The sequence below is a fragment of the Micropterus salmoides genome, unplaced genomic scaffold (assembly GCF_014851395.1).
Source record: "Micropterus salmoides isolate LMB-PRFRI ecotype aquatic unplaced genomic scaffold, ASM1485139v1 Ms_hic_scaffold_14, whole genome shotgun sequence".
Lineage (NCBI taxonomy): Eukaryota > Metazoa > Chordata > Actinopteri > Centrarchiformes > Centrarchidae > Micropterus > Micropterus salmoides.
This window is the reverse complement of record NW_024040485.1, coordinates 4,763,704-4,785,537: the sequence shown is the minus strand read 5'-3', so window position 1 is coordinate 4,785,537 and position 21,834 is coordinate 4,763,704. Positions and strand designations below refer to the sequence as shown.

The 21,834-nt window shown below is 42.9% G+C and overlaps 1 protein-coding gene and 37 non-coding genes across 41 annotated transcripts in view; 37 read left to right on the top strand and 1 right to left on the bottom strand.

Annotated features, from left to right (window-relative positions):
- The window catches only part of LOC119901704 (ATP-dependent 6-phosphofructokinase, platelet type-like), a 68,177-nt gene that overhangs the window by 21,244 nt on the left and 25,099 nt on the right, over positions 1 to 21,834 (bottom strand). For 2 of the 4 annotated variants that reach the window (XM_038717294.1, XM_038717292.1), the window contains exon 8: positions 869 to 964. The exons of the other annotated variants lie outside the window; for them this stretch is intronic. In XM_038717294.1, coding sequence (XP_038573222.1) covers positions 869 to 964 — 96 coding nt within the window. The remainder of the gene's footprint in view (positions 1 to 868; positions 965 to 21,834) is intronic. 4 annotated transcript variants of the gene reach the window in all.
- On the top strand, positions 2,001 to 2,123 carry trnar-ucu. The gene is made up of 2 exons: positions 2,001 to 2,037; positions 2,088 to 2,123. It is a non-coding gene; the product is annotated as a tRNA-Arg (tRNA).
- trnar-ucu lies at positions 2,419 to 2,541 on the top strand. Its single transcript has 2 exons — positions 2,419 to 2,455; positions 2,506 to 2,541. It is a non-coding gene; the product is annotated as a tRNA-Arg (tRNA).
- Positions 3,798 to 3,920, top strand: trnar-ucu. The gene is made up of 2 exons: positions 3,798 to 3,834; positions 3,885 to 3,920. It is a non-coding gene; the product is annotated as a tRNA-Arg (tRNA).
- trnar-ucu lies at positions 4,105 to 4,196 on the top strand. The gene is given in 2 exon segments: positions 4,105 to 4,141; positions 4,161 to 4,196. It is a non-coding gene; the product is annotated as a tRNA-Arg (tRNA).
- trnar-ucu lies at positions 4,655 to 4,777 on the top strand. Its single transcript has 2 exons — positions 4,655 to 4,691; positions 4,742 to 4,777. It is a non-coding gene; the product is annotated as a tRNA-Arg (tRNA).
- trnar-ucu lies at positions 4,878 to 5,000 on the top strand. The gene is made up of 2 exons: positions 4,878 to 4,914; positions 4,965 to 5,000. It is a non-coding gene; the product is annotated as a tRNA-Arg (tRNA).
- trnar-ucu lies at positions 5,653 to 5,775 on the top strand. The gene is made up of 2 exons: positions 5,653 to 5,689; positions 5,740 to 5,775. It is a non-coding gene; the product is annotated as a tRNA-Arg (tRNA).
- On the top strand, positions 6,068 to 6,190 carry trnar-ucu. Its single transcript has 2 exons — positions 6,068 to 6,104; positions 6,155 to 6,190. It is a non-coding gene; the product is annotated as a tRNA-Arg (tRNA).
- trnar-ucu lies at positions 7,090 to 7,212 on the top strand. The gene is made up of 2 exons: positions 7,090 to 7,126; positions 7,177 to 7,212. It is a non-coding gene; the product is annotated as a tRNA-Arg (tRNA).
- Positions 7,397 to 7,488, top strand: trnar-ucu. The gene is given in 2 exon segments: positions 7,397 to 7,433; positions 7,453 to 7,488. It is a non-coding gene; the product is annotated as a tRNA-Arg (tRNA).
- On the top strand, positions 7,947 to 8,069 carry trnar-ucu. Its single transcript has 2 exons — positions 7,947 to 7,983; positions 8,034 to 8,069. It is a non-coding gene; the product is annotated as a tRNA-Arg (tRNA).
- Positions 8,170 to 8,292, top strand: trnar-ucu. The gene is made up of 2 exons: positions 8,170 to 8,206; positions 8,257 to 8,292. It is a non-coding gene; the product is annotated as a tRNA-Arg (tRNA).
- Positions 8,945 to 9,067, top strand: trnar-ucu. Its single transcript has 2 exons — positions 8,945 to 8,981; positions 9,032 to 9,067. It is a non-coding gene; the product is annotated as a tRNA-Arg (tRNA).
- On the top strand, positions 9,360 to 9,482 carry trnar-ucu. The gene is made up of 2 exons: positions 9,360 to 9,396; positions 9,447 to 9,482. It is a non-coding gene; the product is annotated as a tRNA-Arg (tRNA).
- On the top strand, positions 9,971 to 10,093 carry trnar-ucu. Its single transcript has 2 exons — positions 9,971 to 10,007; positions 10,058 to 10,093. It is a non-coding gene; the product is annotated as a tRNA-Arg (tRNA).
- Positions 10,278 to 10,369, top strand: trnar-ucu. Its single transcript is given in 2 exon segments — positions 10,278 to 10,314; positions 10,334 to 10,369. It is a non-coding gene; the product is annotated as a tRNA-Arg (tRNA).
- On the top strand, positions 10,828 to 10,950 carry trnar-ucu. Its single transcript has 2 exons — positions 10,828 to 10,864; positions 10,915 to 10,950. It is a non-coding gene; the product is annotated as a tRNA-Arg (tRNA).
- Positions 11,051 to 11,173, top strand: trnar-ucu. The gene is made up of 2 exons: positions 11,051 to 11,087; positions 11,138 to 11,173. It is a non-coding gene; the product is annotated as a tRNA-Arg (tRNA).
- On the top strand, positions 12,133 to 12,224 carry trnar-ucu. The gene is given in 2 exon segments: positions 12,133 to 12,169; positions 12,189 to 12,224. It is a non-coding gene; the product is annotated as a tRNA-Arg (tRNA).
- On the top strand, positions 12,325 to 12,447 carry trnar-ucu. Its single transcript has 2 exons — positions 12,325 to 12,361; positions 12,412 to 12,447. It is a non-coding gene; the product is annotated as a tRNA-Arg (tRNA).
- Positions 13,262 to 13,384, top strand: trnar-ucu. The gene is made up of 2 exons: positions 13,262 to 13,298; positions 13,349 to 13,384. It is a non-coding gene; the product is annotated as a tRNA-Arg (tRNA).
- Positions 13,569 to 13,660, top strand: trnar-ucu. The gene is given in 2 exon segments: positions 13,569 to 13,605; positions 13,625 to 13,660. It is a non-coding gene; the product is annotated as a tRNA-Arg (tRNA).
- Positions 14,119 to 14,241, top strand: trnar-ucu. The gene is made up of 2 exons: positions 14,119 to 14,155; positions 14,206 to 14,241. It is a non-coding gene; the product is annotated as a tRNA-Arg (tRNA).
- On the top strand, positions 14,843 to 14,934 carry trnar-ucu. Its single transcript is given in 2 exon segments — positions 14,843 to 14,879; positions 14,899 to 14,934. It is a non-coding gene; the product is annotated as a tRNA-Arg (tRNA).
- trnar-ucu lies at positions 15,035 to 15,157 on the top strand. Its single transcript has 2 exons — positions 15,035 to 15,071; positions 15,122 to 15,157. It is a non-coding gene; the product is annotated as a tRNA-Arg (tRNA).
- Positions 15,973 to 16,095, top strand: trnar-ucu. The gene is made up of 2 exons: positions 15,973 to 16,009; positions 16,060 to 16,095. It is a non-coding gene; the product is annotated as a tRNA-Arg (tRNA).
- On the top strand, positions 16,280 to 16,371 carry trnar-ucu. Its single transcript is given in 2 exon segments — positions 16,280 to 16,316; positions 16,336 to 16,371. It is a non-coding gene; the product is annotated as a tRNA-Arg (tRNA).
- On the top strand, positions 16,830 to 16,952 carry trnar-ucu. Its single transcript has 2 exons — positions 16,830 to 16,866; positions 16,917 to 16,952. It is a non-coding gene; the product is annotated as a tRNA-Arg (tRNA).
- trnar-ucu lies at positions 17,053 to 17,175 on the top strand. Its single transcript has 2 exons — positions 17,053 to 17,089; positions 17,140 to 17,175. It is a non-coding gene; the product is annotated as a tRNA-Arg (tRNA).
- Positions 17,827 to 17,949, top strand: trnar-ucu. Its single transcript has 2 exons — positions 17,827 to 17,863; positions 17,914 to 17,949. It is a non-coding gene; the product is annotated as a tRNA-Arg (tRNA).
- trnar-ucu lies at positions 18,244 to 18,366 on the top strand. Its single transcript has 2 exons — positions 18,244 to 18,280; positions 18,331 to 18,366. It is a non-coding gene; the product is annotated as a tRNA-Arg (tRNA).
- Positions 19,266 to 19,388, top strand: trnar-ucu. The gene is made up of 2 exons: positions 19,266 to 19,302; positions 19,353 to 19,388. It is a non-coding gene; the product is annotated as a tRNA-Arg (tRNA).
- Positions 19,573 to 19,664, top strand: trnar-ucu. The gene is given in 2 exon segments: positions 19,573 to 19,609; positions 19,629 to 19,664. It is a non-coding gene; the product is annotated as a tRNA-Arg (tRNA).
- On the top strand, positions 20,123 to 20,245 carry trnar-ucu. Its single transcript has 2 exons — positions 20,123 to 20,159; positions 20,210 to 20,245. It is a non-coding gene; the product is annotated as a tRNA-Arg (tRNA).
- Positions 20,346 to 20,468, top strand: trnar-ucu. Its single transcript has 2 exons — positions 20,346 to 20,382; positions 20,433 to 20,468. It is a non-coding gene; the product is annotated as a tRNA-Arg (tRNA).
- Positions 21,121 to 21,243, top strand: trnar-ucu. Its single transcript has 2 exons — positions 21,121 to 21,157; positions 21,208 to 21,243. It is a non-coding gene; the product is annotated as a tRNA-Arg (tRNA).
- On the top strand, positions 21,536 to 21,658 carry trnar-ucu. The gene is made up of 2 exons: positions 21,536 to 21,572; positions 21,623 to 21,658. It is a non-coding gene; the product is annotated as a tRNA-Arg (tRNA).

Sequence of the window (21,834 nt, the reverse complement as noted above, 5' to 3'; positions counted from 1 at the left end):
GAGGATAACTACTGATCCATCTCTTTAATGAACAGGACATTTACTTGGTTGTCTTTCTTCAGTAGGAACTTGCCACATTGTGGAAAAGTTTCATATTTACAGCTAGCTGTGCCAGTTTGTTTTCCACGGGGCATGCTAGCCATGCAGAGAAACTGAAGGACTATAATCATACAGCCCAATTTGACAGATAGGCCAATGTTTGAGGTAAATGCCACTTTAATTTACCAACACACTGGGAGATTAGATGTTTGGGCCCATAGCTAGCAACTGGTGAGATGTTTCTAGCTGAGGTAAGATGTCCTTATGTTAGCCTACTTACCTAATAAGATGCTACACATTTCCTTCTGCAGTGAGCAGGAATGTGTATTGCATCAGATGTGTGTCCTTGTGTGTACTAAAGCAGGAGATACAAACAAAATAAGCCCATATCCTCTCACACAGTTCCGTTTATTTCCTAGACTTCCCAGAATACCTTTTGACAATCTCGAGACTGAGTTTTACATGTCAAATACTCATGTTTTCAAAAATGTTGTAGTGCTGGTGAGGGCATTTTCATGTATTTTCTATTGAGGTGTCAAAGTTGTGCTTCTCGTTCAACAGATTTCTTCCGGCATGATTGCATGAGCTGCAAAATGGCAGCTAAGAAACCACAATGGCACCAAAACTGAAATTATTTTGGCAAAAATATTTTATAAAATCCTTCTCTCAGAATTTGGCAAGTGTCTGGACAAGAGGAAAAACAACCAATCTGAGAAAACGCTGTACTGTAACTGTGCCATTGACTTCTGTTTTTTAGACACTGATATCCACCAGTCGGTCCAGCTTCTGGTTTCTCCCCTGCATCAGTCTTAAACTGAGCTCTACTCACATCCTTCACAAAAACGGAGGTAATGGGTTCTCCTTGTCTGTCAATGGCTCCTTCAGCAACTATGATAATGTTCAACCTGGAACCTCGAGATCGGCTCTGAACGATAACAGACACACTCACCACATCAAATCTACTGAAAATGTGTCAGTTAGTATGCAAAATGTGTATTAATAATATCTAATTGTACTATAGAGAACTGGCTTAGTACAATGATATTTTACATTGTTCAAAAGATCATTAAAATATTGCCCTTCTTCAAATCATCTGATGATCTAATATCACTAAGAATGTGTTGGAAACTAATGAAGAAGTGAGTGAGTGTGTGTAAAAAAAAATTAGGCCATATCCTCTCACACAGTGTGTGTGTGTGTGTGTGTGTGTGTGTGTGTCAGCAAGTAAAATCTGCTGACTCTACTTGACTTTGACTTGTTCTTTTGAGTGCTTAGTAAGTATGGCAAAGGCCATAATGGTCAAAAAGTTAAGTGTGGAATGCTGGACAGTCCTCACAATCAAACTCACAGTAGCGAGCTTGGCTACATAGCGAAAGGTTTGTGCCAATTAAAGATTGGATTTGCAGTGTTTAAAACCACGACGGCACAAAATTTCAGCGGCGCAATGGATAGCACGTTGCACTTCTACTTCTACGAATTTTCAGCAAATACAAGGTCCTTGAGCATTTTTGTTATTATTTTGCAAAAAGTGGCTCTAGTGCAGGCTCTGTGGTGCAATGGATAGCGCATTGGACTTCTAGTCATACATCAGAGATGTTATTCAAAGGTTGTGGGTTCATTAGAGACGTTATTCAAAGGTTGTGGGTTCATCAGTCCCACCAGAGTCAACCTTTTGCAGTGTTTAAAACCGTGACGGCACGAATTTTCAGCAAATACAAGGTCCTTGAGCATTTTTGTTATTATTTTGCAAAAAGAGGCTCCAGCGCTGGCTCTGTGGCGCAATGGATAGCGCATTGGACTTCTAGTCATACATCAGAGATGTTATTCAAAGGTTGTGGGTTCATCAGTCCCACCAGAGTCAACCTTTTGCAGTGTTTAAAACCGTGACGGCACGAATTTTCAGCAAATACAAGGTCCTTGAGCATTTTTGTTATTATTTTGCAAAAAGTGGCTCCAGCGCCGGCTCTGTGGCGCAATGGATAGCGCATTGGACTTCTAGTCATACATCCGAGATGTTATTCACAGGTTGTGGGTTCATTAGAGATGTTATTCAAAGGTTGTGGGTTCGAGTCCCACCAGAGTCAACCTTTTGCAGTGTTTAAAACCGTGACGGCACGAATTTTCAGCAAATATAAGGTCCTTGAGCATTTTTGTTATTATTTTGCAAAAAGTGGCTCCAGCACCGGCTCTGTGGCGCAATGGATAGCGCACTGGACTTCTAGTCATACATCAGAGATGTTATTCAAAGGTTGTGGGTTCATCAGTCCCACCAGAGTCAACCTTTTGCAGTGTTTAAAACCGTGACGGCACGAATTTTCAGCAAATACAAGGTCCTTGAGCATTTTTGTTATTATTTTGCAAAAAAGTGGCTCCAGTGCCGGCTCTGTGGCGCAATGGATAGCGCATTGGACTTCTAGTCATACATCAGAGATGTTATTCAAAGGTTGTGGGTTCATTAGAGACGTTATTCAAAGGTTGTGGGTTCGAGTCCCACCAGAGTTGACCTTTTGCAGTGTTTAAAACCGTGACGGCACGAATTTTCAGCAAATACAAGCTCCTTGAGCATTTTTGTAATTATTTTGCAAAAAGAGGCCGCAGAGCAGGCTCTGTGACGGCATGAATTTTAAGCAAATACAAGGTCCTTGAGCATTTGCTCTTGTGCTTAGTAAGTATGGCAAATGCCATAATGGTCAAAAAGTTAAGTGTGGAATGCTGGACAGTCCTCACAATCAAACTCACAGTAGCGAGCTTGGCTACATAGCGAAAGGTTTGTGCCAATTAAAGATTGGATTTGCAGTGTTTAAAACCATGATGGCGCAAAACTTCAGCGGCGCAATGGATAGCGCGTTGGACTTCTAGTCATATATCAGAGATGTTAATCAAAGGTTGTGGGTTCATTAGAGATGTTATTCAAAGGTTGTGGGTTCGAGTCCCACCAGAGTCAACCTTTTGCAGAGTTTAAAACCGTGACGGCACGAATTTTCAGCAAATACAAGGTCCTTGAGCATTTGCTCTTGTGCTTAGTAAGTATGGCAAATGCCATAATGGTCAAAAAGTTAAGTGTGGAATGCTGGACAGTCCTCACAATCAAACTCACAGTAGCGAGCTTGGCTACATAGCGAAAGGTTTGTGCCAATTAAAGATTGGATTTGCAGTGTTTAAAACCATAATGGCGCAAAATTTCAGCGGCGCAATGGATAGCGCGTTGCACTTCTAGTCATATATCAGAGATGTTATTCAAAGGTTGTGGGTTCGAGTCCCACCAGAGTCAACCTTTTGCAGTGTTTAAAACCGTGACGGCACGAATTTTCAGCAAATACAAGGTCCTTGAGCATTTTTGTTATTATTTTGCAAAAAGAGGCTCCAGCGCTGGCTCTGTGGCGCAATGGATAGCGCATTGGACTTCTAGTCATACATCAGAGATGTTATTCAAAGGTTGTGGGTTCATCAGTCCCACCAGAGTCAACCTTTTGCAGTGTTTAAAACCGTGACGGCACGAATTTTCAGCAAATATAAGGTCCTTGAGCATTTTTGTTATTATTTTGCAAAAAGTGGCTCCAGCACCGGCTCTGTGGCGCAATGGATAGCGCACTGGACTTCTAGTCATACATCAGAGATGTTATTCAAAGGTTGTGGGTTCATCAGTCCCACCAGAGTCAACCTTTTGCAGTGTTTAAAACCGTGACGGCACGAATTTTCAGCAAATACAAGGTCCTTGAGCATTTTGTTATTATTTTGCAAAAAGTGGCTCCAGCGCCGGCTCTGTGGCGCAATGGATAGCGCATTGGACTTCTAGTCATACATCAGAGATGTTATTCAAAGGTTGTGGGTTCATTAGAGACGTTATTCAAAGGTTGTGGGTTCGAGTCCCACCAGAGTCGACCTTTTGCAGTGTTTAAAACCGTGACGGCACGAATTTTCAGCAAATACAAGCTCCTTGAGCATTTTTGTAATTATTTTGCAAAAAGAGGCCGCAGAGCAGGCTCTGTGACGGCATGAATTTTCAGCAAATACAAGGTCCTTGAGCATTTTTGTTATCATTTTGCAAAAAGAGGCTCCAGCGCTGGCTCTGTGGTGCAGTGGATAGCGCATTGGACTTCTAGTCATACATCAGAGATGTTATTCAAAGGTTGTGGGTTCGAGTCCCACCAGAGTCAACCTTTTGCAGTGTTTAAAACCGTGACGGCACGAATTTTCAGCAAATACAAGGTCCTTGAGCATTTGCTCTTGTGCTTAGTAAGTATGGCAAATGCCATAATGGTCAAAAAGTTAAGTGTGGAATGCTGGACAGTCCTCACAATCAAACTCACAGTAGCGAGCTTGGCTACATAGCGAAAGGTTTGTGCCAATTAAAGATTGGATTTGCAGTGTTTAAAACCATGATGGCGCAAAACTTCAGCGGTGCAATGGATAGCGCGTTGGACTTCTAGTCATATATCAGAGATGTTAATCAAAGGTTGTGGGTTCATTAGAGATGTTATTCAAAGGTTGTGGGTTCGAGTCCCACCAGAGTCAACCTTTTGCAGTGTTTAAAACCGTGACGGCACGAATTTTCAGCAAATACAAGGTCCTTGAGCATTTTTGTTATTATTTTGCAAAAAGTGGCTCCAGCGCCGGCTCTGTGGCGCAATGGATAGCGCATTGGACTTCTAGTCATACATCAGAGATGTTATTCAAAGGTTGTGGGTTCATCAGAGATGTTATTCAAAGGTTGTGGGTTTGAGTCCCACCAGAGTCAACCTTTTGCAGTGTTTAAAACCGTGACGGCACGAATTTTCAGCAAATACAAGGTCCTTGAGCATTTTTGTTATTATTTTGCAAAAAGAGGCTCCAGCGCAGGCTCTGTGGCGCAATGGATAGCGCATTGGACTTCTAGTCATACATCAGAGATGTTATTCAAAGGTTGTGGGTTCATCAGAGATGTTATTCAAAGGTTGTGGGTTCAAGTCCCACCAGAGTCAACCTTTTGCAGTGTTTAAAACCGTGACGGCACGAATTTTCAGCAAATACAAGGTCCTTGAGCATTTGCTCTTGTGCTTAGTAAGTATGGCAAATGCCATAATGGTCAAAAAGTTAAGTGTGGAATGCTGGACAGTCCTCACAATCAAACTCACAGTAGCGAGCTTGGCTACATAGCGAAAGGTTTGTGCCAATTAAAGATTGGATTTGCAGTGTTTAAAACCATGATGGCGCAAAATTTCAGCGGCGCAATGGATAGCGCGTTGCACTTCTGGTCATATATCAGAGATGTTATTCAAAGGTTGTGGGTTCATTAGAGATGTTATTCAAAGGTTGTGGGTTCGAGTCCCACCAGAGTCAACCTTTTGCAGTGTTTAAAACCGTGACGGCACGAATTTTCAGCAAATACAAGGTCCTTGAGCATTTTTGTTATTATTTTGCAAAAAGAGGCTCCAGCGCTGGCTCTGTGGCGCAATGGATAGCGCATTGGACTTCTAGTCATACATCAGAGATGTTATTCAAAGGTTGTGGGTTCATCAGTCCCACCAGAGTCAACCTTTTGCAGTGTTTAAAACCGTGACGGCACGAATTTTCAGCAAATACAAGGTCCTTGAGCATTTTTGTTATTATTTTGCAAAAAGTGGCTCCAGCGCCGGCTCTGTGGCGCAATGGATAGCGCATTGGACTTCTAGTCATACATCAGAGATGTTATTCAAAGGTTGTGGGTTCATTAGAGATGTTATTCAAAGGTTGTGGGTTCGAGTCCCACCAGAGTCAACCTTTTGCAGTGTTTAAAACCGTGACGGCACGAATTTTCAGCAAATACAATGTCCTTGAGCATTTTTGTTATTATTTTGCAAAAAGTGGCTCCAGCACGGGCTCTGTGGCATAATGGATAGCGCATTGGACTTCTAGTCATACATCAGAGATGTTATTCAAAGGTTGTGGGTTCGAGTCCCACCAGAGTCAACCTTTTGCAGTGTTTAAAACCGTGACGGCACGAATTTTCAGCAAATACAAGGTCCTTGAGCATTTTTGTTATTATTTTGCAAAAAGAAGCTCCAGCGCCGGCTCTGTGGCGCAATGGATAGCGCATTGGACTTCTAGTCATACATCAGAGATGTTATTCAAAGGTTGTGGGTTCATTAGAGACGTTATTCAAAGGTTGTGGGTTCGAGTCCCACCAGAGTCGACCTTTTGCAGTGTTTAAAACCGTGACGGCACGAATTTTCAGCAAATACAAGCTCCTTGAGCATTTTTGTAATTATTTTGCAAAAAGAGGCCGCAGAGCAGGCTCTGTGACGGCATGAATTTTCAGCAAATACAAGGTCCTTGAGCATTTGCTCTTGTGCTTAGTAAGTATGGCAAATGCCATAATGGTCAAAAAGTTAAGTGTGGAATGCTGGACAGTCCTCACAATCAAACTCACAGTAGCGAGCTTGGCTACATAGCGAAAGGTTTGTGCCAATTAAAGATTGGATTTGCAGTGTTTAAAACCATAATGGCGCAAAATTTCAGCGGCGCAATGGATAGCGCGTTGCACTTCTAGTCATATATCAGAGATGTTATTCAAAGGTTGTGGGTTCGAGTCCCACCAGAGTCAACCTTTTGCAGTGTTTAAAACCGTGACGGCACGAATTTTCAGCAAATACAAGGTCCTTGAGCATTTTTGTTATTATTTTGCAAAAAGAGGCTCCAGCGCTGGCTCTGTGGCGCAATGGATAGCGCATTGGACTTCTAGTCATACATCAGAGATGTTATTCAAAGGTTGTGGGTTCATCAGTCCCACCAGAGTCAACCTTTTGCAGTGTTTAAAACCGTGACGGCACGAATTTTCAGCAAATATAAGGTCCTTGAGCATTTTTGTTATTATTTTGCAAAAAGTGGCTCCAGCACCGGCTCTGTGGCGCAATGGATAGCGCACTGGACTTCTAGTCATACATCAGAGATGTTATTCAAAGGTTGTGGGTTCATCAGTCCCACCAGAGTCAACCTTTTGCAGTGTTTAAAACCGTGACGGCACGAATTTTCAGCAAATACAAGGTCCTTGAGCATTTTTGTTATTATTTTGCAAAAAGTGGCTCCAGCGCTGGCTCTGTGGCGCAATGGATAGCGCATTGGACTTCTAGTCATACATCAGAGATGTTATTCAAAGGTTGTGGGTTCATTAGAGACGTTATTCAAAGGTTGTGGGTTCGAGTCCCACCAGAGTCGACCTTTTGCAGTGTTTAAAACCGTGACGGCACGAATTTTCAGCAAATACAAGCTCCTTGAGCATTTTTGTAATTATTTTGCAAAAAGAGGCCGCAGAGCAGGCTCTGTGACGGCATGAATTTTCAGCAAATACAAGGTCCTTGAGCATTTTTGTTATCATTTTGCAAAAAGAGGCTCCAGCGCTGGCTCTGTGGTGCAATGGATAGCGCATTGGACTTCTAGTCATACATCAGAGATGTTATTCAAAGGTTGTGGGTTCGAGTCCCACCAGAGTCAACCTTTTGCAGTGTTTAAAACCGTGACGGCACGAATTTTCAGCAAATACAAGGTCCTTGAGCATTTGCTCTTGTGCTTAGTAAGTATGGCAAATGCCATAATGGTCAAAAAGTTAAGTGTGGAATGCTGGACAGTCCTCACAATCAAACTCACAGTAGCGAGCTTGGCTACATAGCGAAAGGTTTGTGCCAATTAAAGATTGGATTTGCAGTGTTTAAAACCATGATGGCGCAAAACTTCAGCGGTGCAATGGATAGCGCGTTGGACTTCTAGTCATATATCAGAGATGTTAATCAAAGGTTGTGGGTTCATTAGAGATGTTATTCAAAGGTTGTGGGTTCGAGTCCCACCAGAGTCAACCTTTTGCAGTGTTTAAAACCGTGACGGCACGAATTTTCAGCAAATACAAGGTCCTTGAGCATTTTTGTTATTATTTTGCAAAAAGTGGCTCCAGCGCCGGCTCTGTGGCGCAATGGATAGCGCATTGGACTTCTAGTCATACATCAGAGATGTTATTCAAAGGTTGTGGGTTCATCAGAGATGTTATTCAAAGGTTGTGGGTTTGAGTCCCACCAGAGTCAACCTTTTGCAGTGTTTAAAACCGTGACGGCACGAATTTTCAGCAAATACAAGGTCCTTGAGCATTTTTGTTATTATTTGGCAAAAAGAGGCTCCAGCGCAGGCTCTGTGGCGCAATGGATAGCGCATTGGACTTCTAGTCATACATCAGAGATGTTATTCAAAGGTTGTGGGTTCATCAGAGATGTTATTCAAAGGTTGTGGGTTCAAGTCCCACCAGAGTCAACCTTTTGCAGTGTTTAAAACCGTGACGGCACGAATTTTCAGCAAATACAAGGTCCTTGAGCATTTGCTCTTGTGCTTAGTAAGTATGGCAAATGCCATAATGGTCAAAAAGTTAAGTGTGGAATGCTGGACAGTCCTCACAATCAAACTCACAGTAGCGAGCTTGGCTACATAGCGAAAGGTTTGTGCCAATTAAAGATTGGATTTGCAGTGTTTAAAACCATGATGGCGCAAAATTTCAGCGGCGCAATGGATAGCGCGTTGCACTTCTAGTCATATATCAGAGATGTTATTCAAAGGTTGTGGGTTCATTAGAGATGTTATTCAAAGGTTGTGGGTTCGAGTCCCACCAGAGTCAACCTTTTGCAGTGTTTAAAACCGTGACGGCACGAATTTTCAGCAAATACAAGGTCCTTGAGCATTTTTGTTATTATTTTGCAAAAAGAGGCTCCAGCGCTGGCTCTGTGGCGCAATGGATAGCGCATTGGACTTCTAGTCATACATCAGAGATGTTATTCAAAGGTTGTGGGTTCATCAGTCCCACCAGAGTCAACCTTTTGCAGTGTTTAAAACCGTGACGGCACGAATTTTCAGCAAATACAAGGTCCTTGAGCATTTTTGTTATTATTTTGCAAAAAGTGGCTCCAGTGCCGGCTCTGTGGCGCAATGGATAGCGCATTGGACTTCTAGTCATACATCAGAGATGTTATTCAAAGGTTGTGGGTTCACTAGAGATGTTATTCAAAGGTTGTGGGTTCGAGTCCCACCAGAGTCAACCTTTTGCAGTGTTTAAAACCGTGACGGCACGAATTTTCAGCAAATACAATGTCCTTGAGCATTTTTGTTATTATTTTGCAAAAAGTGGCTCCAGCATGGGCTCTGTGGCATAATGGATAGCGCATTGGACTTCTAGTCATACATCAGAGATGTTATTCAAAGGTTGTGGGTTCGAGTCCCACCAGAGTCAACCTTTTGCAGTGTTTAAAACCGTGACGGCACGAATTTTCAGCAAATACAAGGTCCTTGAGCATTTTTGTTATTATTTTGCAAAAAGAAGCTCCAGCGCCGGCTCTGTGGCGCAATGGATAGCGCATTGGACTTCTAGTCATACATCAGAGATGTTATTCAAAGGTTGTGGGTTCATCAGAGATGTTATTCAAAGGTTGTGGGTTCGAGTCCCACCAGAGTCAACCTTTTGCAGTGTTTAAAACCGTGACGGCACGAATTTTCAGCAAATACATGGTCCTTGAGCATTTTTGTTATTATTTTGCAAAAAGAGGCTCCAGCGCTGGCTCTGTGGCGCAATGGATAGCGCATTGGACTTCTAGTCATACATCAGAGATGTTATTCAAAGGTTGTGGGTTCATCAGTCCCACCAGAGTCAACCTTTTGCAGTGTTTAAAACCGTGACGGCACGAATTTTCAGCAAATATAAGGTCCTTGAGCATTTTTGTTATTATTTTGCAAAAAGTGGCTCCAGCACCGGCTCTGTGGCGCAATGGATAGCGCACTGGACTTCTAGTCATACATCAGAGATGTTATTCAAAGGTTGTGGGTTCATCAGTCCCACCAGAGTCAACCTTTTGCAGTGTTTAAAACCTTGACGGCACGAATTTTCAGCAAATACAAGGTCCTTGAGCATTTTTGTTATTATTTTGCAAAAAGTGGCTCCAGCGCCGGCTCTGTGGCGCAATGGATAGCGCATTGGACTTCTAGTCATACATCAGAGATGTTATTCAAAGGTTGTGGGTTCATTAGAGACGTTATTCAAAGGTTGTGGGTTCGAGTCCCACCAGAGTCGACCTTTTGCAGTGTTTAAAACCGTGACGGCACGAATTTTCAGCAAATACAAGCTCCTTGAGCATTTTTGTAATTATTTTGCAAAAAGAGGCCGCAGAGCAGGCTCTGTGACGGCATGAATTTTCAGCAAATACAAGGTCCTTGAGCATTTTTGTTATCATTTTGCAAAAAGAGGCTCCAGCGCTGGCTCTGTGGTGCAATGGATAGCGCATTGGACTTCTAGTCATACATCAGAGATGTTATTCAAAGGTTGTGGGTTCGAGTCCCACCAGAGTCAACCTTTTGCAGTGTTTAAAACCGTGACGGCACGAATTTTCAGCAAATACAAGGTCCTTGAGCATTTGCTCTTGTGCTTAGTAAGTATGGCAAATGCCATAATGGTCAAAAAGTTAAGTGTGGAATGCTGGACAGTCCTCACAATCAAACTCACAGTAGCGAGCTTGGCTACATAGCGAAAGGTTTGTGCCAATTAAAGATTGGATTTGCAGTGTTTAAAACCATGATGGCGCAAAACTTCAGCGGTGCAATGGATAGCGCGTTGGACTTCTAGTCATATATCAGAGATGTTAATCAAAGGTTGTGGGTTCATTAGAGATGTTATTCAAAGGTTGTGGGTTCGAGTCCCACCAGAGTCAACCTTTTGCAGTGTTTAAAACCGTGACGGCACGAATTTTCAGCAAATACAAGGTCCTTGAGCATTTTTGTTATTATTTTGCAAAAAGTGGCTCCAGCGCCGGCTCTGTGGCGCAATGGATAGCGCATTGGACTTCTAGTCATACATCAGAGATGTTATTCAAAGGTTGTGGGTTCATCAGAGATGTTATTCAAAGGTTGTGGGTTTGAGTCCCACCAGAGTCAACCTTTTGCAGTGTTTAAAACCGTGACGGCACGAATTTTCAGCAAATACAAGGTCCTTGAGCATTTTTGTTATTATTTTGCAAAAAGAGGCTCCAGCGCAGGCTCTGTGGCGCAATGGATAGCGCATTGGACTTCTAGTCATACATCAGAGATGTTATTCAAAGGTTGTGGGTTCATCAGAGATGTTATTCAAAGGTTGTGGGTTCAAGTCCCACCAGAGTCAACCTTTTGCAGTGTTTAAAACCGTGACGGCACGAATTTTCAGCAAATACAAGGTCCTTGAGCATTTGCTCTTGTGCTTAGTAAGTATGGCAAATGCCATAATGGTCAAAAAGTTAAGTGTGGAATGCTGGACAGTCCTCACAATCAAACTCACAGTAGCGAGCTTGGCTACATAGCGAAAGGTTTGTGCCAATTAAAGATTGGATTTGCAGTGTTTAAAACCATGATGGCGCAAAATTTCAGCGGCGCAATGGATAGCGCGTTGCACTTCTAGTCATATATCAGAGATGTTATTCAAAGGTTGTGGGTTCATTAGAGATGTTATTCAAAGGTTGTGGGTTCGAGTCCCACCAGAGTCAACCTTTTGCAGTGTTTAAAACCGTGACGGCACGAATTTTCAGCAAATACAAGGTCCTTGAGCATTTTTGTTATTATTTTGCAAAAAGAGGCTCCAGCGCTGGCTCTGTGGCGCAATGGATAGCGCATTGGACTTCTAGTCATACATCAGAGATGTTATTCAAAGGTTGTGGGTTCATCAGTCCCACCAGAGTCAACCTTTTGCAGTGTTTAAAACCGTGACGGCACGAATTTTCAGCAAATATAAGGTCCTTGAGCATTTTTGTTATTATTTTGCAAAAAGTGGCTCCAGCACTGGCTCTGTGGCGCAATGGATAGCGCACTGGACTTCTAGTCATACATCAGAGATGTTATTCAAAGGTTGTGGGTTCATTAGAGACGTTATTCAAAGGTTGTGGGTTTGAGTCCCACCAGAGTCGACCTTTTGCAGTGTTTAAAACCGTGACGGCACGAATTTTCAGCAAATACAAGCTCCTTGAGCATTTTTGTAATTATTTTGCAAAAAGAGGCCGCAGAGCAGGCTCTGTGACGGCATGAATTTTCAGCAAATACAAGGTCCTTGAGCATTTTTGTTATCATTTTGCAAAAAGAGGCTCCAGCGCTGGCTCTGTGGTGCAATGGATAGCGCATTGGACTTCTAGTCATACATCAGAGATGTTATTCAAAGGTTGTGGGTTCGAGTCCCACCAGAGTCAACCTTTTGCAGTGTTTAAAACCGTGACGGCACGAATTTTCAGCAAATACAAGGTCCTTGAGCATTTTTGTTATTATTTTGCAAAAAGTGGCTCCAGCGCCGGCTCTGTGGCGCAATGGATAGCGCATTGGACTTCTAGTCATACATCAGAGATGTTATTCAAAGGTTGTGGGTTCATTAGAGATGTTATTCAAAGGTTGTGGGTTCGAGTCCCACCAGAGTCAACCTTTTGCAGTGTTTAAAACCGTGACGGCACGAATTTTCAGCAAATACAAGGTCCTTGAGCATTTGCTCTTGTGCTTAGTAAGTATGGCAAATGCCATAATGGTCAAAAAGTTAAGTGTGGAATGCTGGACAGTCCTCACAATCAAACTCACAGTAGCGAGCTTGGCTACATAGCGAAAGGTTTGTGCCAATTAAAGATTGGATTTGCAGTGTTTAAAACCATAATGGCGCAAAATTTCAGCGGCGCAATGGATAGCGCGTTGCACTTCTAGTCATATATCAGAGATGTTATTCAAAGGTTGTGGGTTCGAGTCCCACCAGAGTCAACCTTTTGCAGTGTTTAAAACCGTGACGGCACGAATTTTCAGCAAATACAAGGTCCTTGAGCATTTTGTTATTATTTTGCAAAAAGAGGCTCCAGCGCTGGCTCTGTGGCGCAATGGATAGCGCATTGGACTTCTAGTCATACATCAGAGATGTTATTCAAAGGTTGTGGGTTCATCAGTCCCACCAGAGTCAACCTTTTGCAGTGTTTAAAACCGTGACGGCACGAATTTTCAGCAAATATAAGGTCCTTGAGCATTTTTGTTATTATTTTGCAAAAAGTGGCTCCAGCACCGGCTCTGTGGCGCAATGGATAGCGCACTGGACTTCTAGTCATACATCAGAGATGTTATTCAAAGGTTGTGGGTTCATCAGTCCCACCAGAGTCAACCTTTTGCAGTGTTTAAAACCGTGACGGCACGAATTTTCAGCAAATACAAGGTCCTTGAGCATTTTTGTTATTATTTTGCAAAAAGTGGCTCCAGCGCCGGCTCTGTGGCGCAATGGATAGCGCATTGGACTTCTAGTCATACATCAGAGATGTTATTCAAAGGTTGTGGGTTCATTAGAGACGTTATTCAAAGGTTGTGGGTTCGAGTCCCACCAGAGTCGACCTTTTGCAGTGTTTAAAACCGTGACGGCACGAATTTTCAGCAAATACAAGCTCCTTGAGCATTTTTGTAATTATTTTGCAAAAAGAGGCCGCAGAGCAGGCTCTGTGACGGCATGAATTTTCAGCAAATACAAGGTCCTTGAGCATTTTTGTTATCATTTTGCAAAAAGAGGCTCCAGCGCTGGCTCTGTGGTGCAGTGGATAGCGCATTGGACTTCTAGTCATACATCAGAGATGTTATTCAAAGGTTGTGGGTTCGAGTCCCACCAGAGTCAACCTTTTGCAGTGTTTAAAACCGTGACGGCACGAATTTTCAGCAAATACAAGGTCCTTGAGCATTTGCTCTTGTGCTTAGTAAGTATGGCAAATGCCATAATGGTCAAAAAGTTAAGTGTGGAATGCTGGACAGTCCTCACAATCAAACTCACAGTAGCGAGCTTGGCTACATAGCGAAAGGTTTGTGCCAATTAAAGATTGGATTTGCAGTGTTTAAAACCATGATGGCGCAAAACTTCAGCGGTGCAATGGATAGCGCGTTGGACTTCTAGTCATATATCAGAGATGTTAATCAAAGGTTGTGGGTTCATTAGAGATGTTATTCAAAGGTTGTGGGTTCGAGTCCCACCAGAGTCAACCTTTTGCAGTGTTTAAAACCGTGACGGCACGAATTTTCAGCAAATACAAGGTCCTTGAGCATTTTTGTTATTATTTTGCAAAAAGTGGCTCCAGCGCCGGCTCTGTGGCGCAATGGATAGCGCATTGGACTTCTAGTCATACATCAGAGATGTTATTCAAAGGTTGTGGGTTCATCAGAGATGTTATTCAAAGGTTGTGGGTTTGAGTCCCACCAGAGTCAACCTTTTGCAGTGTTTAAAACCGTGACGGCACGAATTTTCAGCAAATACAAGGTCCTTGAGCATTTTTGTTATTATTTTGCAAAAAGAGGCTCCAGCGCTGGCTCTGTGGCGCAATGGATAGCGCATTGGACTTCTAGTCATACATCAGAGATGTTATTCAAAGGTTGTGGGTTCATCAGTCCCACCAGAGTCAACCTTTTGCAGTGTTTAAAACCGTGACGGCACGAATTTTCAGCAAATATAAGGTCCTTGAGCATTTTTGTTATTATTTTGCAAAAAGTGGCTCCAGCACTGGCTCTGTGGCGCAATGGATAGCGCACTGGACTTCTAGTCATACATCAGAGATGTTATTCAAAGGTTGTGGGTTCATTAGAGACGTTATTCAAAGGTTGTGGGTTTGAGTCCCACCAGAGTCGACCTTTTGCAGTGTTTAAAACCGTGACGGCACGAATTTTCAGCAAATACAAGCTCCTTGAGCATTTTTGTAATTATTTTGCAAAAAGAGGCCGCAGAGCAGGCTCTGTGACGGCATGAATTTTCAGCAAATACAAGGTCCTTGAGCATTTTTGTTATCATTTTGCAAAAAGAGGCTCCAGCGCTGGCTCTGTGGTGCAATGGATAGCGCATTGGACTTCTAGTCATACATCAGAGATGTTATTCAAAGGTTGTGGGTTCGAGTCCCACCAGAGTCAACCTTTTGCAGTGTTTAAAACCGTGACGGCACGAATTTTCAGCAAATACAAGGTCCTTGAGCATTTTTGTTATTATTTTGCAAAAAGTGTCTCCAGCGCCGGCTCTGTGGCGCAATGGATAGCGCATTGGACTTCTAGTCATACATCAGAGATGTTATTCAAAGGTTGTGGGTTCATTAGAGATGTTATTCAAAGGTTGTGGGTTCGAGTCCCACCAGAGTCAACCTTTTGCAGTGTTTAAAACCGTGACGGCACGAATTTTCAGCAAATACAAGGTCCTTGAGCATTTGCTCTTGTGCTTAGTAAGTATGGCAAATGCCATAATGGTCAAAAAGTTAAGTGTGGAATGCTGGACAGTCCTCACAATCAAACTCACAGTAGCGAGCTTGGCTACATAGCGAAAGGTTTGTGCCAATTAAAGATTGGATTTGCAGTGTTTAAAACCATAATGGCGCAAAATTTCAGCGGCGCAATGGATAGCGCGTTGCACTTCTAGTCATATATCAGAGATGTTATTCAAAGGTTGTGGGTTCGAGTCCCACCAGAGTCAACCTTTTGCAGTGTTTAAAACCGTGACGGCACGAATTTTCAGCAAATACAAGGTCCTTGAGCATTTTTGTTATTATTTTGCAAAAAGAGGCTCCAGCGCTGGCTCTGTGGCGCAATGGATAGCGCATTGGACTTCTAGTCATACATCAGAGATGTTATTCAAAGGTTGTGGGTTCATCAGTCCCACCAGAGTCAACCTTTTGCAGTGTTTAAAACCGTGACGGCACGAATTTTCAGCAAATATAAGGTCCTTGAGCATTTTTGTTATTATTTTGCAAAAAGTGGCTCCAGCACCGGCTCTGTGGCGCAATGGATAGCGCACTGGACTTCTAGTCATACATCAGAGATGTTATTCAAAGGTTGTGGGTTCATCAGTCCCACCAGAGTCAACCTTTTGCAGTGTTTAAAACCGTGACGGCACGAATTTTCAGCAAATACAAGGTCCTTGAGCATTTTTGTTATTATTTTGCAAAAAGTGGCTCCAGCGCCGGCTCTGTGGCGCAATGGATAGCGCATTGGACTTCTAGTCATACATCAGAGATGTTATTCAAAGGTTGTGGGTTCATTAGAGACGTTATTCAAAGGTTGTGGGTTCGAGTCCCACCAGAGTCGACCTTTTGCAGTGTTTAAAACCGTGACGGCACGAATTTTCAGCAAATACAAGCTCCTTGAGCATTTTTGTAATTATTTTGCAAAAAGAGGCCGCAGAGCAGGCTCTGTGACGGCATGAATTTTCAGCAAATACAAGGTCCTTGAGCATTTTTGTTATCATTTTGCAAAAAGAGGCTCCAGCGCTGGCTCTGTGGTGCAGTGGATAGCGCATTGGACTTCTAGTCATACATCAGAGATGTTATTCAAAGGTTGTGGGTTCGAGTCCCACCAGAGTCAACCTTTTGCAGTGTTTAAAACCGTGACGGCACGAATTTTCAGCAAATACAAGGTCCTTGAGCATTTGCTCTTGTGCTTAGTAAGTATGGCAAATGCCATAATGGTCAAAAAGTTAAGTGTGGAATGCTGGACAGTCCTCACAATCAAACTCACAGTAGCGAGCTTGGCTACATAGCGAAAGGTTTGTGCCAATTAAAGATTGGATTTGCAGTGTTTAAAACCATGATGGCGCAAAACTTCAGCGGTGCAATGGATAGCGCGTTGGACTTCTAGTCATATATCAGAGATGTTAATCAAAGGTTGTGGGTTCATTAGAGATGTTATTCAAAGGTTGTGGGTTCGAGTCCCACCAGAGTCAACCTTTTGCAGTGTTTAAAACCGTGACGGCACGAATTTTCAGCAAATACAAGGTCCTTGAGCATTTTTGTTATTATTTTGCAAAAAGTGGCTCCAGCGCCGGCTCTGTGGCGCAATGGATAGCGCATTGGACTTCTAGTCATACATCAGAGATGTTATTCAAAGGTTGTGGGTTCATCAGAGATGTTATTCAAAGGTTGTGGGTTTGAGTCCCACCAGAGTCAACCTTTTGCAGTGTTTAAAACCGTGACGGCACGAATTTTCAGCAAATACAAGGTCCTTGAGCATTTTTGTTATTATTTTGCAAAAAGAGGCTCCAGCGCAGGCTCTGTGGCGCAATGGATAGCGCATTGGACTTCTAGTCATACATCAGAGATGTTATTCAAAGGTTGTGGGTTCATCAGAGATGTTATTCAAAGGTTGTGGGTTCAAGTCCCACCAGAGTCAACCTTTTGCAGTGTTTAAAACCGTGACGGCACGAATTTTCAGCAAATACAAGGTCCTTGAGCATTTGCTCTTGTGCTTAGTAAGTATGGCAAATGCCATAATGGTCAAAAAGTTAAGTGTGGAATGCTGGACAGTCCTCACAATCAAACTCACAGTAGCGAGCTTGGCTACATAGCGAAAGGTTTGTGCCAATTAAAGATTGGATTTGCAGTGTTTAAAACCATGATGGCGCAAAATTTCAGCGGCGCAATGGATAGCGCGTTGCACTTCTGGTCATATATCAGAGATGTTATTCAAAGGTTGTGGGTTCATTAGAGATGTTATTCAAAGGTTGTGGGTTCGAGTCCCACCAGAGTCAACCTTTTGCAGTGTTTAAAACCGTGACGGCACGAATTTTCAGCAAATACAAGGTCCTTGAGCATTTTTGTTATTATTTTGCAAAAAGAGGCTCCAGCGCTGGCTCTGTGGCGCAATGGATAGCGCATTGGACTTCTAGTCATACATCAGAGATGTTATTCAAAGGTTGTGGGTTCATCAGTCCCACCAGAGTCAACCTTTTGCAGTGTTTAAAACCGTGACGGCACGAATTTTCAGCAAATACAAGGTCCTTGAGCATTTTGTTATTATTTTGCAAAAAGTGGCTCCAGCGCCGGCTCTGTGGCGCAATGGATAGCGCATTGGACTTCTAGTCATACATCAGAGATGTTATTCAAAGGTTGTGGGTTCATTAGAGATGTTATTCAAAGGTTGTGGGTTCGAGTCCCACCAGAGTCAACCTTTTGCAGTGTTTAAAACCGTGACGGCACGAATTTTCAGCAAATACAATGTCCTTGAGCATTTTTGTTATTATTTTGCAAAAAGTGGCTCCAGCACGGGCTCTGTGGCATAATGGATAGCGCATTGGACTTCTAGTCATACATCAGAGATGTTATTCAAAGGTTGTGGGTTCATCAGTCCCACCAGAGTCAACCTTTTGCAGTGTTTAAAACCGTGACGGCACGAATTTTCAGCAAATACAAGGTCCTTGAGCATTTTTGTTATTATTTTGCAAAAAGAAGCTCCAGCGCCGGCTCTGTGGCGCAATGGATAGCGCATTGGACTTCTAGTCATACATCAGAGATGTTATTCAAAGGTTGTGGGTTCATTAGAGACGTTATTCAAAGGTTGTGGGTTCGAGTCCCACCAGAGTCGACCTTTTGCAGTGTTTAAAACCGTGACGGCACGAATTTTCAGCAAATACAAGCTCCTTGAGCATTTTTGTAATTATTTTGCAAAAAGAGGCCGCAGAGCAGGCTCTGTGACGGCATGAATTTTAAGCAAATACAAGGTCCTTGAGCATTTGCTCTTGTGCTTAGTAAGTATGGCAAATGCCATAATGGTCAAAAAGTTAAGTGTGGAATGCTGGACAGTCCTCACAATCAAACTCACAGTAGCGAGCTTGGCTACATAGCGAAAGGTTTGTGCCAATTAAAGATTGGATTTGCAGTGTTTAAAACCATAATGGCGCAAAATTTCAGCGGCGCAATGGATAGCGCGTTGCACTTCTAGTCATATATCAGAGATGTTATTCAAAGGTTGTGGGTTCGAGTCCCACCAGAGTCAACCTTTTGCAGTGTTTAAAACCGTGACGGCACGAATTTTCAGCAAATACAAGGTCCTTGAGCATTTTTGTTATTATTTTGCAAAAAGAGGCTCCAGCGCTGGCTCTGTGGCGCAATGGATAGCGCATTGGACTTCTAGTCATACATCAGAGATGTTATTCAAAGGTTGTGGGTTCATCAGTCCCACCAGAGTCAACCTTTTGCAGTGTTTAAAACCGTGACGGCACGAATTTTCAGCAAATATAAGGTCCTTGAGCATTTTTGTTATTATTTTGCAAAAAGTGGCTCCAGCACCGGCTCTGTGGCGCAATGGATAGCGCACTGGACTTCTAGTCATACATCAGAGATGTTATTCAAAGGTTGTGGGTTCATCAGTCCCACCAGAGTCAACCTTTTGCAGTGTTTAAAACCGTGACGGCACGAATTTTCAGCAAATACAAGGTCCTTGAGCATTTTTGTTATTATTTTGCAAAAAGTGGCTCCAGCGCTGGCTCTGTGGCGCAATGGATAGCGCATTGGACTTCTAGTCATACATCAGAGATGTTATTCAAAGGTTGTGGGTTCATTAGAGACGTTATTCAAAGGTTGTGGGTTCGAGTCCCACCAGAGTCGACCTTTTGCAGTGTTTAAAACCGTGACGGCACGAATTTTCAGCAAATACAAGCTCCTTGAGCATTTTTGTAATTATTTTGCAAAAAGAGGCCGCAGAGCAGGCTCTGTGACGGCATGAATTTTCAGCAAATACAAGGTCCTTGAGCATTTTTGTTATCATTTTGCAAAAAGAGGCTCCAGCGCTGGCTCTGTGGTGCAATGGATAGCGCATTGGACTTCTAGTCATACATCAGAGATGTTATTCAAAGGTTGTGGGTTCGAGTCCCACCAGAGTCAACCTTTTGCAGTGTTTAAAACCGTGACGGCACGAATTTTCAGCAAATACAAGGTCCTTGAGCATTTGCTCTTGTGCTTAGTAAGTATGGCAAATGCCATAATGGTCAAAAAGTTAAGTGTGGAATGCTGGACAGTCCTCACAATCAAACTCACAGTAGCGAGCTTGGCTACATAGCGAAAGGTTTGTGCCAATTAAAGATTGGATTTGCAGTGTTTAAAACCATGATGGCGCAAAACTTCAGCGGTGCAATGGATAGCGCGTTGGACTTCTAGTCATATATCAGAGATGTTAATCAAAGGTTGTGGGTTCATTAGAGATGTTATTCAAAGGTTGTGGGTTCGAGTCCCACCAGAGTCAACCTTTTGCAGTGTTTAAAACCGTGACGGCACGAATTTTCAGCAAATACAAGGTCCTTGAGCATTTTTGTTATTATTTTGCAAAAAGTGGCTCCAGCGCCGGCTCTGTGGCGCAATGGATAGCGCATTGGACTTCTAGTCATACATCAGAGATGTTATTCAAAGGTTGTGGGTTCATCAGAGATGTTATTCAAAGGTTGTGGGTTTGAGTCCCACCAGAGTCAACCTTTTGCAGTGTTTAAAACCGTGACGGCACGAATTTTCAGCAAATACAAGGTCCTTGAGCATTTTTGTTATTATTTTGCAAAAAGAGGCTCCAGCGCAGGCTCTGTGGCGCAATGGATAGCGCATTGGACTTCTAGTCATACATCAGAGATGTTATTCAAAGGTTGTGGGTTCATCAGAGATGTTATTCAAAGGTTGTGGGTTCAAGTCCCACCAGAGTCAACCTTTTGCAGTGTTTAAAACCGTGACGGCACGAATTTTCAGCAAATACAAGGTCCTTGAGCATTTGCTCTTGTGCTTAGTAAGTATGGCAAATGCCATAATGGTCAAAAAGTTAAGTGTGGAATGCTGGACAGTCCTCACAATCAAACTCACAGTAGCGAGCTTGGCTACATAGCGAAAGGTTTGTGCCAATTAAAGATTGGATTTGCAGTGTTTAAAACCATGATGGCGCAAAATTTCAGCGGCGCAATGGATAGCGCGTTGCACTTCTAGTCATATATCAGAGATGTTATTCAAAGGTTGTGGGTTCATTAGAGATGTTATTCAAAGGTTGTGGGTTCGAGTCCCACCAGAGTCAACCTTTTGCAGTGTTTAAAACCGTGACGGCACGAATTTTCAGCAAATACAAGGTCCTTGAGCATTTTTGTTATTATTTTGCAAAAAGAGGCTCCAGCGCTGGCTCTGTGGCGCAATGGATAGCGCATTGGACTTCTAGTCATACATCAGAGATGTTATTCAAAGGTTGTGGGTTCATCAGTCCCACCAGAGTCAACCTTTTGCAGTGTTTAAAACCGTGACGGCACGAATTTTCAGCAAATACAAGGTCCTTGAGCATTTTTGTTATTATTTTGCAAAAAGTGGCTCCAGTGCCGGCTCTGTGGCGCAATGGATAGCGCATTGGACTTCTAGTCATACATCAGAGATGTTATTCAAAGGTTGTGGGTTCACTAGAGATGTTATTCAAAGGTTGTGGGTTCGAGTCCCACCAGAGTCAACCTTTTGCAGTGTTTAAAACCGTGACGGCACGAATTTTCAGCAAATACAATGTCCTTGAGCATTTTTGTTATTATTTTGCAAAAAGTGGCTCCAGCACGGGCTCTGTGGCATAATGGATAGCGCATTGGACTTCTAGTCATACATCAGAGATGTTATTCAAAGGTTGTGGGTTCGAGTCCCACCAGAGTCAACCTTTTGCAGTGTTTAAAACCGTGACGGCACGAATTTTCAGCAAATACAAGGTCCTTGAGCATTTTTGTTATTATTTTGCAAAAAGAAGCTCCAGCGCCGGCTCTGTGGCGCAATGGATAGCGCATTGGACTTCTAGTCATACATCAGAGATGTTATTCAAAGGTTGTGGGTTCATCAGAGATGTTATTCAAAGGTTGTGGGTTCGAGTCCCACCAGAGTCAACCTTTTGCAGTGTTTAAAACCGTGACGGCACGAATTTTCAGCAAATACAAGGTCCTTGAGCATTTTTGTTATTATTTTGCAAAAAGAGGCTCCAGCGCTGGCTCTGTGGCGCAATGGATAGCGCATTGGACTTCTAGTCATACATCAGAGATGTTATTCAAAGGTTGTGGGTTCA